A 17,748-nucleotide genomic window follows, 5' to 3' on the forward strand; every position below is an offset into this window, starting at 1 on the left:
GATCAATACGGAGTATGAGTAAAGGTGTTTGAGGGACAAAAATTACCACAACAATTCTTGGAAAAGCATCTGATATTCTCTTTATTCATCTCTATTATAAAATAACTGATTGTCATGCTATTTTTTCCCTTCAATAATGAAAGTTTCATTAGCCGAATCTCCAGAAAATGAAACTCAACGAATTCACTCATCTTTGTAGGGAAATCTGAAATCGCAGTCATAATTGCAAAGTAACCACCAACCACCACCCTGACGACCAAATCGCATTAATTGCACAAAAGCAGTTTGTCGTCAGTATACGCAGTAACCGTAGCCTAAAGATGCCTACAGATTACTCTGACGTGACGTGGGACCACCTCATAATGCGCATGACCCAAAAATCTAACTTACGATTTTGCGCACAAAACGCTATGTTAGATTTTTGAATCATGCATTATGACGTGGTCCCACGTCACGTCGGAGTAATCTGTAGGCAGCTTTGGGAGGAAATCATAACGATGACGAGCTCGCCAATAAAAATCAACAAAATTCGATCAACAAAAGATTCATTAGCCCAACAAATTTTTACTTGAAATAAATTTATTTGGCGCATAAGCATTGATGACTATTTCACAACGCTTCACTCCAACATTCTTGAATGAATTTCTGAGATCCTGATATCCTAGACTCTAGAGGGTATATATTCCATAACACGCTGGATGATTCTGGAATAGGTGGTCAAAATTTGAGAGCATAGGGCATCAAAAATATGATGAAATTCTTATTAAAATAAATGCATATACTTAACGAGTATTAACGACATTTTTGGCACATTAACAAACTTTGCTAAACAACCCTGCAAAGACTACTTTTCTTCCATATTAACCCACCATAATTAATTAACTGCAGCTATCAGCTATGATGAATAAGAGTTGAGTTTAATAGAAAATGGTGGATTCTATCCAATTGGAACTGGAGTTTCATGTCGAAGGAGCATATATACTCGATCATGTATTATACGAAAATATATATTGTTTTATGTGTTCATATCCTGATTGATACTTAATGAAATTCATGATCGAATCAATAAGAGGTACCTGACAGTGAACGAACAATCGAAACAAGTGTAGTGATTACTGATAGCAAAATGAATTGACTGTTATGAAAAATGGACGAACACTTTTCTGCAATTTCCTACATAAAAAGTTGAAATTCGCTCACTGAAAAAAACCTTAAATGTGCTCTGTTGGAAAATCTGAACATCCTGTCCTGCATCCAGATTACGACGGACGACCTATTCAATATTTAAGTTTAGTTTTCCACTTTCCGAAAGTAGGTTTCAATAGAGCGTAAAAATTACCAATTCGTTTCAGAAAGTCGTTCATTACGTATTTCTTCCCTTCATGGAACTCTAGAGTAAGAGTAACTGAATTGTCTCCTCTTTAATTATTCACATTCAACTGAATTTAGACCAGTTGGTCATGTCCCTGCACTCACTATTATTAGTACTGTGGGAATACGTTTGGAGAAATTTGATTATAACCAGTTGATTTCTTCTTTGGCGCTATGCCTCCTCGAAATGACATGAAAAAGTTTTTTTCACAGAAGAATGGGGGGTTTGAAATGGAGGATTCGCCAAGATTGAGAAGATTTTTCTCAAAAGGAACCTGCGAAGTAGGTATGTAAATGAAAATTTTGATGTCCCTCTTCTATCGATACATTTTTCTTGGAAATGATCAGTGAGCCATGGCCACACTGCATGAGTATAATGAAGTGGACCTCCATCTAGTTGGGAGGGAATCAGGTGTTCTTGTAAAAGCAATGTACTTGATGAGGATGGAAATATAATTAAAATTTTGTGAGACAATGGCTCACACATTGGTAATTCCCAAAAAACCACGCCTTAGTGAATTAGTTGCTCCCTGATACATACATGTAATGAACTAAACATCTAGTCGTGCCATGGCATTTGGATACAGAGGCATTAATTGTTATTGTAAGTGTATATCCAAATTGTTCTGTTATGCACCAAACGCTGATTTGAATAATGTGAAGAATACAATAAAAATTTCGCACTCTGCGGAACACCCTTTATTAACCATGCTAGCAAATGAATTTCCAATAAAATGATTTGGGTATTAATTAACTTCCAGCTGAAATATTGTCGGTAACTCATATTGGAGATATACTTTTATCTGAAGAATTGGCAATTGTAATCCCTCATTAAAATATTCAAAGTCGTTATATCAGCATCTGGGGTGAATACAGTGAACTCAACATTTTCACTTCAAGAATTTTGAAGGTGGAATTCGGGACAAAAGCTTCTTACTAAGTTCTAATGAGCTTACGACAACTCTTTGAAGATACAAATAATGAATCTTCCTTCAGCTCCCTTAACGAAACAAAATGTAGATAATTTGCTTTGATAATTCGACAAAGTTTTCGATACCTCTAGCAAGGGGTCCAACAACGGAACGAATCATTTTGTTTTGGAAACATCAATTTTATCAGAAGACGCATCTAGTTTCCTGAAGTTATTGGGGAGCACACATGTCTCAGTCTCAGAATTCCTGATCTGCCTTGGAATATATAATCCAGTCCCATCGAAAATGTGGAAAATGTATCACTCTAGCAATTTGAATAACGACAACAGCAGATTATATACCTAATGACGATTTTTGGGATTCCAACATAATAATTTCGGTTTATCCGAAGGCCGTATACTAATCTTCACAAATATTTGAGGTTAGGCGTATAGGGGAAGACACGAACGTCTTGTTCCTCCATGCAAATAAAAGACTCTACTACCTGTCCCGTCCACAAAGGCCACTTTTGAGACCTCCGTGCTTGCCACTCTTGCGAGTTCTATGATGGCGGATACCGGTTGGTAGCCAGTGCATTCGCCTTGTAATTATAGGTGAAAGGAGCTGGCAGTAAGGATTGAAAAAATAAATTACTGCTTTCCAGACCTTTGGGTCGGACGAAGCCAGGATTATGTTACAAACCACGTCTGAAAATCGGTCTATAAAACATGAATGTTAACTGGTATCATTGTTGCCTTTTTGGTATATTCGTTAGTTTCACATCTATCTCGTTATTAAAATTACACAAACTGAAAGAATGAATTATAATTCGCAAAAAAGAATTAGTAATATTATATGAATACAAATCAAAATATATGGAAAACTCTAAAACAAACGAAATCATCAATTCTAATTAACGACCCCTATTAATTACACTAGGATATTGTTGATTATTTATTATGAAATGACAATCCAAATTATTCAGAGTTATTTTCCTTGACAGTAACACCTTTTTAATGTAATAATTAATTTACAGGATCCTGAACTTAGTAAAAAAAAATGTATTTTTTGAATTTATAATTTTTTCTGTTCAAAAGAAAGAAATCAATCTATTTGGCAGATGCTGCCATATTTGTAAGGGCAAAATTCGACAGTTTCGCCGCACAACCTCATCCAAGGTTACAACAATGTATCTATTAAAAAAAGCTTCACCAGTCCTAACGAATGTGGAAGGAATATCATCAGAAAACAACTGAAAATTTACCCTAACTACAAGATAATCTAATTAAATGAGAGAATTAGCTCCACAAAAATGGCTGACCAGTTAATGAATCAGTGAAAGTTTGCAGGAAATAGTAAAATAACACAACACTTGTATATTTGTGTTTCTTGGTTCGTGAGTACTCAGTTTTTGCGCAATCTACATTTAACGCGTACACGCAAATTGAATATTACATGGATTGGACGCTGCCTACCCCATTTCGTTAGAATATGCTAGAGTTATTATCAGATCGAAAGAAATTTAATGGGTTAGAAATAAATAACACAGCCATAACAGGTTCCTACTATGCTATTAAGGCTGAGAGAAGTGATTTCGTTGTTCTTATGTATATTAAAGACCCTCAATGGGAATGATTACCATAATTTCTTAAGCCATCGAATGAATAAAGGATGTAGAGGTTGTATTTTGTGAATCCAGGATATTTAAAAGTTATTAATAATTTTAATATCTCAAAATATATACCTTCACAAGGATCCATAGTGATGTCAAGAATTGAGATAAACGAAGTTTTTGTTGTATCGATTTTATGTTTGTCCTTACGGAATTTCCCTTCATTTGCTTCGAATATGATAGAAATGTCAACTATTTACACGTGAAAGTCACTCTGAGCGAAGGAGCGTAATCGATGTTTTGATGAAATGTAAAATTACTTAGGAAAAATTTGAGAAGGTAAAAATAAAACTTGAACGTAAAATACCCAGATTATGCAGTGAGGAAGAAAATGATTCACAAAATATGCTTTTGTTTTCTGGTATCAATTTCCACATAATGCTTTCGGTATGAACTTTGCTTCTTGCTTCTCAAGATATTTTAAAATAATTAATGTAATACTTAATGTATACTCACAATTTACGTTGACAGTAACAGTAGACACAAGTTTCTTGTCACTCTTCAAAGCTCTATTCCATACTTCACATCTGAATACTGCACCATCGTCTTCTTTGGTAGGGACTATCAGAAGTGTGGCAGTTGTTGGTTGATCTCTTGAACCACCATTCTTCAAGGACGCTTCAAGGGGATAAAGAGAACCTGGAATCATAAGATCATGTTCATCAGTAATAGTACGGTATGTAATTAATAATGAGTAAATCGAGGAATCATCAAAAACTACCTATAACTGAGCCTATAACCTACCCCAAGGTTTGACGTATAAAAAGATATCGACATAGGTCATGAAAACTGAATTAATTATACTAAAGGTACAATAGCAAATTTTTCTATAAGTAAAATTATTTGTAACTATAGTCACTTTTATGAATGCAGTCGGTTGGACTTGGAAATTGGACACATTCCGCACAGTAGTATGAAAATGTGAGGTTATGACGCTTGTCAAAACATTTTTGGATTTGAAATAAGCGCTTTGTTGTCGCCTCTACACAAAGATCTTAATAATTAGATATTTCTCACAATTTGGATTGAAAATATATGAATTCGAAAATATGTGATAAATATAATTAACGTTTTATATAAACTGATTCAAGGGATTATTCACATTTTTTATGGTTTTTCAACAGCTTGCATCTTTTAAACCAAGCCGATTCGGAAAAAAATGGTAAAAAAAAGTGAGCCTTTGACCTCAAGAATCTACTGTTGAAATTGTATATCTGTACGAGACTCACCCTGCATTAATTTACTTACATCGAATATAATCGATGTCGTCTGATAAATCGTTGTTTTCAAAATATCAGAGTCACTATTATATCGAATGAGGAGATTTTCAAATTAGCAATACCTGATACTTTTTTCTTCGTTTTGGCAAGCATTTCTGCAGCATAAAAACTAGTAGTTGGCAAATAGATGTGTCAACGTCGTGTTGGCAATCACGCCATTTCATGTGTGCCAACCTTTTTCTTTCTAGTTACAAAAATTCAAAAAGATTATTCCATGGCCAACCGACTGCTTTTATAAAAGTGAATGGACGAGTTCAGAAACGTTTGCCAACATATTTTTCATATTCGTGCATTTTAGGCTGCCTTAATCAAATCCAAGTGATATGATACAAAATTTTTATTGTATTTTCAAGATAGGTTTTTGACATAATCTTGGATTTTGCCTAAGTTTTGTGAAAAACATTGGCGATTCCATCACAGAACAATTACTAAAGTGTCAAAATTAGTTATTTAAAACTATTGCAACTTCACACAGAGTTGATATAGAGCTTTGATAGTACCACAAGAACACTTTAGTAGATGAGGTGTTCTGTCACGAGAAACCTAAATGTAAGAACAAAATCACAAAAAACTACCAAATGATATCAGAACTTTCCTTAAAAAAACAACATGAATTTTATATCATTACTTCGATTTCAACGATTGTTGAATCATTATGACAATCGAAAGGCACAAATGTATTTCATAAAACTCAATGTAGTGAAAATCATGTAATGTCTTTGTAGGCTGATTAGCAACGGGAAATTTGAAAGAAAGGCATCAATATTTCATTTTCGAATTTCCGCACTCAATTGTGGAGAATATTTTATTATTCCTCTTTCAGTTAAATCCTGTTATTGTATGAACTGAAATCGATACTCGATAGTATTGTCCAATCCTTGAGGAATAGAAAAGTCAATCAGTGCTGTAATTTGATTTCGTTTATTCTAATAAAGGAAAATGAAGAACGAAAGGCAGAAATTATTCGGAAAGTAATTTTAAATTCAGTGGGAATAAGGGAAACTGATAATTAAGCGGTTAATGATAGATGGAGCAAAGTTTGTATTTTCAGTTAGCCGAAGCTGATAAGGCAAATTTTCTTATTAATATTCGATGGCAATAATGGAATTCTTTATTTGATTAATGGTTTGGAATAAAATATACAAAAGAACTAATGGTACATAATTTAATTGATTTCCTGGAAGTTTACTCATGATACGGAATTTATAGAAATAAGTAATTGAATATCCAATTCTTGTGCTCTTCAGATAGATCCGTTGTGCTTTGTTGGGAGGAGATTTCCAGTCTCCTATAGCATGCGAACTGAGTCATTGTGAATTTTTTGTCTCAAGAGAACGTCATCATGGGACTCTGAAGTACACTACCATTGAAGTATTTCAAGGATAAGAGTTTTCATTCGAACATGAATTTATATCCAAGTAAATAATTTCACTTGTATTTATTTGGTATGAATTTGTATTATACTTCAAACAATCCGAGAACATACCACATACTACAAAGATGAAATTGAGGAGATATTATCTTTGGAGAAATCTGAAAAATTACCAGTGTGTAAGATCTCCTCTCAGTTCAGAACCGCAAATTAGGGAGAAAAATTGATATGGAGACGAATTTTCGGTGGGCCTGTTGAAATGGAAAATATAATCCACTTATCCAGATTAATTCATGATGGAAATGAGCAGTATTCCATCAAGTATTCAGTCTTGTTTTCTGCTGAAATAATAATTCACGCCAGATTTCATTCTGTTTTAAAAGCAAAAGTGCCCAATTCGCAGATATCGGTTCAGGAGGAAAATATTGATAGTCATTTACATATAGATTGGTAGATTTGCATTTATATTTTCTTGAACATTAAAATTTTACCGATTAATTCATTTTTCTCGCCCATTGAAATCACGGAATCTTTTTCCAGCGAATTGCTAATAGCGATATGGATCGAGATTTACATACTCTAATATTCTTCGAATATTTCCCGGGTCTGGTTCATGTTTACGCTATTTTCCCACTAAATTGGTTTGTTCGATTCCATTTTATTTCTATGAATATTTAAACCCTTCTAATTTGGAGGCACTTTACTGCCTACGTAAAATTACGGACGGTATCAAATGACCCTTTTGACTGAGATACTTTATTCGGTAGTCATCGAAACATGCTTTCAAAGCCTTTTAATAGAGTTCAAAAACAAATTTCGGCACAGGAGATATAATTGGATTCTTCTAATGATCCATTACTTCCAGCACTTCATCGATCCTGTACGTAAGTGTTTTCAACGAAATGGAGTTCACATTCGCACTGAGAACATAGAAATGAAATTGTATCTATTGAAATTACAAATAGGCTGGAAATTTATTTAAATCATTCCTATTCATTATGTACTTTTCCGATGGTGATAAATGGAGAAAAAAAAATAGATAACCGTTTAAATAAAATCTGAAAATAGTGTTAAAAACATGAATTTCAACACAATTACAATAACATTATCTTGATGAGATAGACAAAGATGGCTATATATGAAGTCTGCGACGAACGAGGAAGGTCGTGAAATTTTATGGCATTTTTATGGCAGGTTGCTGTTGAGGCTGTTGATGACTGTAAATAAACAGCTGTTATTTTATAAACAAGCTGATCGGACATTGTTTCTTTCATTTTCTAGTAGGCGATGTTGCCAAATCGTAAACTTAAAACAAAGCGATTGAAATTGTAAAACCCCATATTTGAAGATTGATTTTGAATATTTTCCGTGGTGAATTTGAAAAATTCATGAATGAAATTCATAATTATTCAGTTCAAACTTTCATATGCAGTGATAACCCAAATTGAGGAGAATTCCCCATTAAATTATAGAACTATAAAGATAGAATTATATGAATGAAGTATGTTTATTTCGGCAATATGTATGTCACCTATTGGTGCAAATGGATGTTTATCAATGTTATAGCATTTATTAGTATGTTTGAAAAGGGTGGAAAAATTATCGTAATATGTTTGAAAAAATATTGAAATTTTTCGCGATTGTACAGTGCACAAATATTTTGTTTTCATGAATATAATTTTTTTATTCCTTCAAAGTTTGCACGTTCCTTATAGTGTCTAGCATTGGTGCTTTAACACACCCGAGGCAAGAATCAATTCTTCATAGAAATTCATTTTATGCACAGCAAACTTCAGAATTTCTCTCTTATTGATTGGACAGTTCTAACTTGAATTTTTAGATCTAAAAAGGTTAATGTTGACGTATCAACACGTTTTTAGAAATCATATAGTATTTCAATCGGACGTATCTTGGCAAGTGTAGCTCCATACCTAATCGATATCTCGTTTTCTGATGCAGTCCTTCAGTTGAACAAGGACCAATTCAGATTCCATCACATGGTCGGGAGATTCAAATGTGCCACCCAGATTCATTACAACTCAACCCTCTGTTTGTTTTCTTGATGGCACTTCGCAGAAGTCTTCAATATTCCGGAATGGCAGTGGCGCTGTGGCGTTTGAGAGGATTTTGGATGCAAAAATTTGCATACGCGGAATATTCATAAACGTAATGATGCGGGTCTATTCGACCAATTCCTGCAGTTGGTAAATCAAATACAGAACTCTAGTTCTTCGTTCGGTGAATTTATATCAGGAACCACCTGCCACTCAGCTCCCTAATGTTATACGAATTGACGAACAACACAAACATATAAACTCGTGATTATGTTCGTTTGCTATGCTCCATACCTAGATGAATATGTCAGAGAAAACGGTAAATTCACATTTTGAATTATTATATTGAACATCAAAGGAGATACGAAACCAGTGTAAGTAATTGATATACACGGTAACATGCTCATGCTGAGGCACATTACCCTTTATGATTTGAAATATCATGAATACGTAGTCATATTATCCATTGCAATGAATATAGCGTGAATAAAAAGCACCGCACAAAATTCATGTTTTCAGTACCTACTCGTATTTGTTATGTTGAAACAGGCCAATCTTCATTTTAAATTACGCATTCTTTCGTGTATGACTAAGAAGTTTTTCATGCACCCTCTTCATAGAGGGTGCAAGGAGGGAAATAAAATATTATTATTATTAAGACTTTAGCCTTGCGGCTTTGTCGGCTATCACACTCTTCTCCAGTAGTTAGGGAGCCGACGATGCTGAATGGGGATTTACTCGAGCGTCGTGGAAACCTAGTGGATTTTGAAGATTCGATGTTAGATAGAAAAAAAAAGGTTCTATGAAGTATGCACTTTCAGCGCTGGGGAAAGCGTATGCAGGTTCTCAAAGATGTGAAAAAATCGTCAGGTGTACATACTCGAGCGTGTTAGATTAAGATATTGTGTATGCCCTACGTGTCTCTGATAATGAATTCACGCTTATCTGACAGTTTGCGCGGTGGGGCTGGCCGTACGGAAGAGTTGAAAATGGTAAAAAAAAATTCTCGAACGTGTTAGATTTTTGGAGGATATGTTAATTGGACCCAGAGGAAGCTACTTTTCAAGGGACTGACAATTTGGACGTTACGCAAGGTCACAACGATCCTCTGAAAATGTAAAAAAAAAATCGTTACGTGTACATACTCGAGCGTGTCAGATTTCCATACAGATGGTTTATCTTGGTGTTGTAGACGTGTTGACCCATTAATCTGACACTAATCAGGCGGGGTTTTCTTAATCTGACAATCTGAAGATGATAGGAATTTTTTTGAAATATCTCCCTTCCTGTACCTCTAATCCTTTCTGTATCCATAATGAGAGTTGTAGATAATAAAATTCTATACAACTTTTGTCTGAAGCAATTTTACATACTCTGAACCGTTCTCGAGTTAGAAGGCGGTAAAGGCGAGGAGCTTAGCCACACATACGACAGGACAAGGTCAATGTAGAAACCCATTTATCGCCATATATCTCAAAAACGTCTGAACGTAGAAAAAATTGCTTGAGACAAATGTTATGCTCTACAACTTTTATAATGAATGCGGAAAAGATTTGAAGCCCAAGGGAGGAGATAATAAGAAAAAAAAGATTTTTGTGACCTTTGTGGCCAATTTTTATTGTTTCGGATTGCTGAAACTGTCAGATTATATTTTTTCCGATATTCTTGAATCATTAACTTCAAAATAAAAAAAAATGCCAACGTGCTCGAGAATGTAGACGTGACGTTTTTTTTTCAAATTTGGCGCCCTCCCACACATTCTCGTCACGCTTAAATTGTCAGATTAAGAGAATAGGTAGTTATAACTTTTCAACATGTAATTAACCACATATATGGGGGGTTCAGAACTGAAGTGAACCAAGTCCATTCAGCCTAATTTTGAGATGAATGGCTTAGAAGTTGTTTATAACCCATCAATTCAAAAGTGACTTCTTCATTTCTTATTATTCTTATGTAAGCATATACTTACATTCTAGCCTTTTAAAATCTAAAGAAGTCACTTTTGAATTAATGGGTGATTAACAACTTCTAAGCCATTCATCCCAAAACTAGGCTGAATGGACTTGGTTCACTTCAGCTCTGAACCCCTCATATCTTGATCTGACACTCTCGAGTATGCTCAATGATCGTTTTTCTTTACTATTCTGACAGGCTGTCCTAGAAAATTCCCCCTATATACAGGTCTAATTTTTGTGTAATAAAGGGATATATATGGAATGAATTAACCTCTCTGACGATCCCTTCGGCCAATTCCGATATATTGTTTCGATATATTGAAATATTGTAATTCGCAAAAGTTTCTTTATAAGACGCGAACTTATCCCTCGCCAAAAATCAAAGGGTTTATGGACTCCATGACTCAATTGAAAATTTTGCTGGAATTTAATTATTTTAATTTAAAATTTAGTGGACACACACACAATGCTCCTTGTTATCTTTCACTTACTGTGATACCATTAAATTTCGATAAATGATATTACTCAAATCAAGTTAAGAATAACAAGCAAGTATTCAGATAATTTGCCACTTTCATAATAAATGCGTTTCTCATAGCCAAAAATGAACGTATGAATGAGAAAATATTCACTTTTGCCCATTCCAGTCCCAAAACTCATTTCATGGTGAAATGAATAGGGGGAAAACTTCGGGATCGAAAATTTGTTCTGTTGTAATAACATTTATCCCGGGTTTAGCCAGAATGGAGCTGAGGTATTGTAATTACAGCCATTTCACTATTCCACACGTACGTACTTTAACCTTATAACCCTACGGTTTTATCTAGACATTATTTTTCTAATGCCACAAGACTGATACGATCTGTGATACATTTCGAACGATATTGGATGATCCAAAGTTAACTAACTATACGACTCTGGGATTTGTTCAAACTGGGAAGATCGTGCAAATGATTACATCTCATCTGAAGTTCTTTCAAGTTATCTCCTCCCTAAAGAAATTGATGAGGAATAAGATATTAAAATCGAGAAAGGTTTTGAATACAAACATCAAGAGAAACGCAAGGAATACCTTAAGGGTATCATATTTTTCACAATATTCATTTCTAATGCTAACCACAATACGACAACCCAAAAAGGTTAATATTTTTGAAAATCTGGAAAATATTCAGGCCGAAACTGTTCCAATTTTTTACCAGAGAGTCCAGAGCTCGTCGAACTTGAATTTTAACGTGTCATTCTTTTACGTAAAAATACGAACCCTACCTTCAACCCCCTTCGAAAGAAGGGTACAACCCCCAATTTTTCAAATAGGAAGTATGAACTTGTGATACATCGTTTGAAAGGTCGCGCCATTCTCTATTCAGAAATGTTATCATTTTCATATTGATTGCAAAAATAATGATGATAAATAACATCCTAATCACAAAAAAAGCCCTACTTCGCTTACGGCTTTTTTTCGGTACAAGGAATAAAATTCAATTTTTACTAAACAATCGTAAAGGCGTGTAATGAGTTTTAAGAAATAGATTGTGTTCTAAATGCGTTAGTTGGGAATTTGCATAAGTATAAGATTTGGAGACTAGCGCAAATTGCATATTTTTCATGGATTAAACAGCAATGGACGAGTTCAGGAACGAATAATAAATAAATTATTAGTCTATGGATGAAACCATTAATAAAATGCAGGAATAACGTCAAAACTCACCTTGAAAATTCAATATTAATTTTTTTTATATCACTTAGAATTTGAGTGCCGGGGACATTCCAAGGATTGTAATATGATGAAAGCAACCGAAAGGCCCATATATAATTTAAAAAAAATAGGTTTTCATTGAAAGAGTTTTTTCTATTATTTAGGTACAAGGTTGGCAAGCGTTCCTGAACTCGTCCATTGAATACTAGTAGCAATGTCAAGTACAAAGTGTCATATATTAAAAACGATTTCTCTTTTCTATCCAAAATTATCTCCGAAAGTTTCTGCGAGAACTGGCTCTGTAGAATCAGCTTGAACATATAAATTATTATCATTAAAACTGTTCGAAATTCATCGCTTCAGTAGCCACGAAATCAAAAACATTCTTTGTTTCATCGTTATGCATAATGTTGGAACAACCTCATTCGGATGCAAATTGCCGCATATATGTGAGAAACTCGTTTACAATCAACCGTTAGTCGTTAGATTGTTGCCTGTCGTAGACAACAGTTTTATTTATCTCGAGAGAGAAAAGCGAATACAGCGTTGCTTCTGGTCTGGAGAATGAAAACAACGAATTAAAATTGCTGTCAGCAATTCTGAAATCTATCATCTGAAGTGCTGCCCTCGTATGTTGGATGGGAAATACGTAGACAAACAAAATCACAAAAAAATATTTCTGATATACGGAATACTCATAGCAAGATTATGACATCTGAGAACTGCTGTACAATTGGAGAGGCTAGAAAAGATCGGAAAAAATGGACCACGATTTCCAAGATTGATAATGACCAAAACCGAATCCCTCTATATTCTTTTATTTTCAAGTTATAAATGACAACTGATTTTTCGACTCTTTGAATAAGTGCTCACATTTCGTAAATTTTCAGTCGTATAAAATTTTTTTTATACATTTTTTAGTCACTTTTAATGTGGAAATTGGTGGCGCAGTAGAAGATTTCTTTTGTAGTCGGCTCGCCCTGTATACCAAGGTACTCCCATTTAGTTGTCGTCATTACTCTGACTATCTATGTTGGCAATTAGGAAGAAAAGAATACGAAATCAAAGCGTAAAGTTATAGCCCAAAAAAATTCATTCGTCTCAGTCGAAGTAGCTCGTGGTCGAAAGCAACAAAAACGCAGAAACCACAAGACTGCAAGTGACACATCCGCCAATTAAGTTTCCAAACTCATCAGAGAACTCATTGCGGCGTGTTTATCCGAAGGGAGTTTTATCTTATAATTGTCCAATCTCGGAGAATGACACAAATATTGTAACGGATGCATTTAAAAACCCATTTCGAGATTCCAATTACCATGAGAGAAATGCCTGGGAATTGTGATTTCTTTTGTTATCGTTATGGAATGGAAATGGTGTTTCTAATAGCAGCAATATCCATAATGGGACAAAGAATAAATTTTTACTGAATTCGAAGTTGATACTATTTTGGGAAATTGATATAATTTTTATTTCGTTACTTCAATATTTCCCGATAAAGATAGGGGATAGCTGAAATCGATCTATTTTATTACTCGCTGATTTCACCTTCATTAAGTGAAATATTTCCCAAATTTCCTCCTGATTCAGACGTAGGTTATAATGATATTTCTTTTCGTATAATTCCCTTAATAACGACAGGTTTAACAATAGTAAAGGGAACTGAACTTTTAACATTCACAGAATGTTGATTGGTTGTTGAAAAACCGTATACGTATAGAGTGTGAGGCACTGAAAAGGAAATAGAGAGTACTCCGACAACTTCATTAGTCATTAATCATTAAAACTTCAAAGGCATAATATATAAGAATCTATTTTCAAAATGAATTTTTTTCGAATGACCTCACAAGAATAGGGCGAAAATCTGGAGATTCCTATGGCCACTCTATGATTTTTTCACGCTTTATGCATTCTCAATGATACTTCACATCCTTGACAATTGAACTGATCAATGCAGGATTTCTTTACTTCTGAAAGGACTTTTCCAAGCCTTTTTGTCAATTGGATATACTGTAATCTCAGTTGATCAACATCCTCAAGCATAACGTTCTAGAAAATCAAAACAAATATTCATATCGAAACACTGATAATAATTTTTTCCTTCTGATTAAAAGCTTCAATAATATAAGATTAACTGGTGGACAATATCTCAAGTAGTATCAAGGAACTTTCACATGGTGTTTAATATGGCAAGAAGATATGAAATAATCATAGACTGTAGAAGTTTTGTTTATTGATCTTTATACGAGTTGTAACAAGTAATTGAAGTATGATTTTTTAAATTATAGTGATTTCTTGCATCCCTAATTTGGCCAATTGGCATTGATTCCTTTGATGGAAGGAATCTACTGTGAAAAATGCGTAGAAGTGAACGATTCACCTCGTATAATCAAAGGACTGCTTTCCCTGGATAATACTTCTACATCGATTTTCACGTGTTATATCAGAAAAACTTGAGATTGGAAGTTGCCTCGTAACAGTAACCTCAACCTTTCATAAAATTTTATTCCCATCGTGAATCCTATGTCTTTAATGTTAAATGAAATTTCGATGGGAAATGTTCAATTATTCAGAGGCGTTTATGAGCCAATTCCAATTCCTTTGACATTTAACTGTATTATGATACTAAGGCCATTTTTATTGCAGGGACCCATAAATTTTTATGTTTTATGGTTTATCACCCATGGAATGCATTTTCTCATCAGAAATATTTTATGGGATGGCATATGAATTTGGAATGGATGATTGATATTGTACAGATTTACTATGGGGGGTTAATTTGTCGATAATAATTATTATAAAATTTGAATGTGATTAACTTTATTTGTAATAATAAAAGTTGCCGGTCTTCAAAATTTTTATTCAACTGAACACTAAAAAAAAAACCTGTTGTTTAATTCACCGAATGAAGTAGTTTTGCCTTGACCTGCTAATAACAAGAATGCTGTTTTTTAAATTAATAACAACATACATTATTATTTGTTTTCATCTTCCAATTCACTATTTCCAAAAAGACACCGAGAAGAATTTCTACCTATGCAAGGTGTTCCAAATTGCAAACTCCGTTATTATTGATGCGACGAATTCGGAGAAATGGGCAAACTAGTTGCATTTTTAATAGCCTTCTCGATGCCGAAAACAAAAAACAAATTGACAGTCGCGTTTTCAAAATATTTCATTAAATGATAATTTTTTAAATGGAAACACCCTATGTTTTATTATGCATTTCGATTCGTAATGACATTCTCAACAACAGAGCTCATATCACCTTTCTTCCTCAAGTTGAAAATAAGCGACTTATGTCGGCAAAATATTTATTTCACTCACTAGTAAAAAAAATTTTTGTTTTGGCGAATAAAACCAAGATTGTCCAAACACCCAAAAAAATTGATATTCGTATAAGTACCAAAATTAGGTGTTTGGACAATCATGAGATTTGATTCGCCAAAACGAAGAAATTTTTTGTAGTAGTGAATGAAATAAATATTCCTACATAAGTCGATCGTTTTCAACATTAGGAAGAAAAGTTATATGAGCTTTGTTGTTGAAAATGATACTACGAATCGAAATGAATGATGAAATATAGGGTTCTCCATCTAAAAAATATCATTTTGTGAAATATTTTGAGAACGCGACAGTCATTTTTTTTGTGTTCGGCACTGAAAAAGACCATTAAAAATGCTACCAGTTTGCCCATTCAAATGAACTCGTAGCATGAATAATAACATGGCATTGGTGCCGACTTAATTTGAAACACGCTGTATAATGGAAGGTGGTAATCAACAACCCTCAAATGCTCACGAGTGTGTTAAAAAACACTAATATATAATATCTTCCACTAGGATTAGTGTTTGCCTTCGGTATTACACGCAAAAACTCAATTTCAACTAATGAGGTAGTAAGTTAGGATATTAAAAAAGATGAACTCACCTTCTCTGTACCATTTGACCTGGGGATCGGGTGAACCTCCTTTGCTAGCACAAGTTAACTCTTGACGTTTTCCTTCAGTCACCGTGACTTGAGATCCAGGTGCTATTTCAGGTGTATGTGGAATCGTCAATACCGTTAAGCTATACTTTTGCGCGTGCAAATTGGTTCCTGATCCACCGGCTTTCACTTTACATTCGAATTTTCCATTATCCCTATCATAGCTGGCGTTGGAAATTAAAAGATCGTAGATTCCTCTCTCTGGATAGTAATTCAATCTGCGAACAAAATAAGCATTAGTATATCACCTTTATTTCGATGCTTCAGAGCTTTTTTTTTCAAATACCTACTGAATTATCATTCAGGCTGAAATCTCAAAGTATTTGGAAAACGTTCTTTGTAATAATCTTAGGCCCATCTCTATCTGACTTATCACTAAAGTTAACAAGATTGCGAACAATCTGGGTGACACCTTTTTATGATAAAGAAAAAACAAAATAGCGACACCGATCAGTGTTATTCAATTCATTGTTCGATTCTGATCAAAATATGAGGGATAGGTACTTGAGGTACTAATAAATAAAAATAAAAATAAAGAACATCGCATTTTGGAAAAAAGTTTCTTAAACAATTGACAATATATTTGGTAGGGGTAGGTTTACATACGTAAAAATGTGAAGTATTTCAAATACTTGTCGCTACAATGTATAGTTATAATGCAAAATATATTTCAACATGAAAATATTTAGCGATCTCAATATTGTATAAGCTGCGGAAAACAGCATTAAATAACCAAATCTTTGCAACACTGCACATGTAGGTACTGTATGTCAAATTGATAATTGGTTTCTCAATTGTCATTGTCATTCTTAAACGGATATATTCTTTTTTCTGTGAGCTTATTGGTATCGATGTCACGATGGATGAAATTTATCTGATAGTACATTTAAAAATCTAGTGTACATGAAAAGAAATTTTTCTTTTAGTGATTAGTAGGTTGAGCTGTAATAAGATCTTTTCTATTCACATAACCTTACACCTGACTGTATTTTTTAATTTATATATCTGAAATAGTGTATTTTGTACTATATAGGGTGGGCAAAATTCGTTGTCTGCTGAGGGGATCTCGATAACTACATGTAAGAGCTGGAAGAAAACGAATTCCGAGCTTTTTTTGAGGGGAATAAAGAATGGTGAAAACCGTAGTCTCCTACGATTCGTCGTTTTCGAGATTTTTACGATTTCGAAAAATTCTCATATCTTTTTTGTCTTTGAAGTTGCAGATCTTCTTCTTAGGAACTTTTATACGAGGAATCTTCTGACATTTTTTTCCAATTCAAAAATAACAAATTCAGTAAAATTTGCATTAAAAAAACGAAAGCTCGCCTAATGATTCGAAATGAAAAAAATATTTTGCGCTCGTCGATGGATTCTACGTAAAAAATTGCCTGTAGAAGTTTCAAGTTTCAGATCTGTAACTTCAAGGATAAAAAAGTTATGAGAACTTTTCGAA

The 17,748-nt window shown here is 33.9% G+C and overlaps 1 protein-coding gene across 1 annotated transcript in view; it reads right to left on the minus strand.

Annotated features, from left to right (window-relative positions):
- LOC123313030 (hemicentin-2) overlaps positions 1-17,748 on the minus strand; it is a 108,267-nt gene that overhangs the window by 18,904 nt on the left and 71,615 nt on the right. Inside the window, exons 3-4 of the mRNA XM_044897693.1 lie at positions 16,239-16,513; positions 4,411-4,593 (exon numbers count right to left, since the gene is read on the minus strand). Coding sequence (XP_044753628.1) covers positions 4,411-4,593; positions 16,239-16,513 — 458 coding nt within the window. The remainder of the gene's footprint in view (positions 1-4,410; positions 4,594-16,238; positions 16,514-17,748) is intronic.

This window comes from Coccinella septempunctata, chromosome 5 (genome assembly GCF_907165205.1).
Source record: "Coccinella septempunctata chromosome 5, icCocSept1.1, whole genome shotgun sequence".
In the NCBI taxonomy this organism is placed as follows: domain Eukaryota; kingdom Metazoa; phylum Arthropoda; class Insecta; order Coleoptera; family Coccinellidae; genus Coccinella; species Coccinella septempunctata.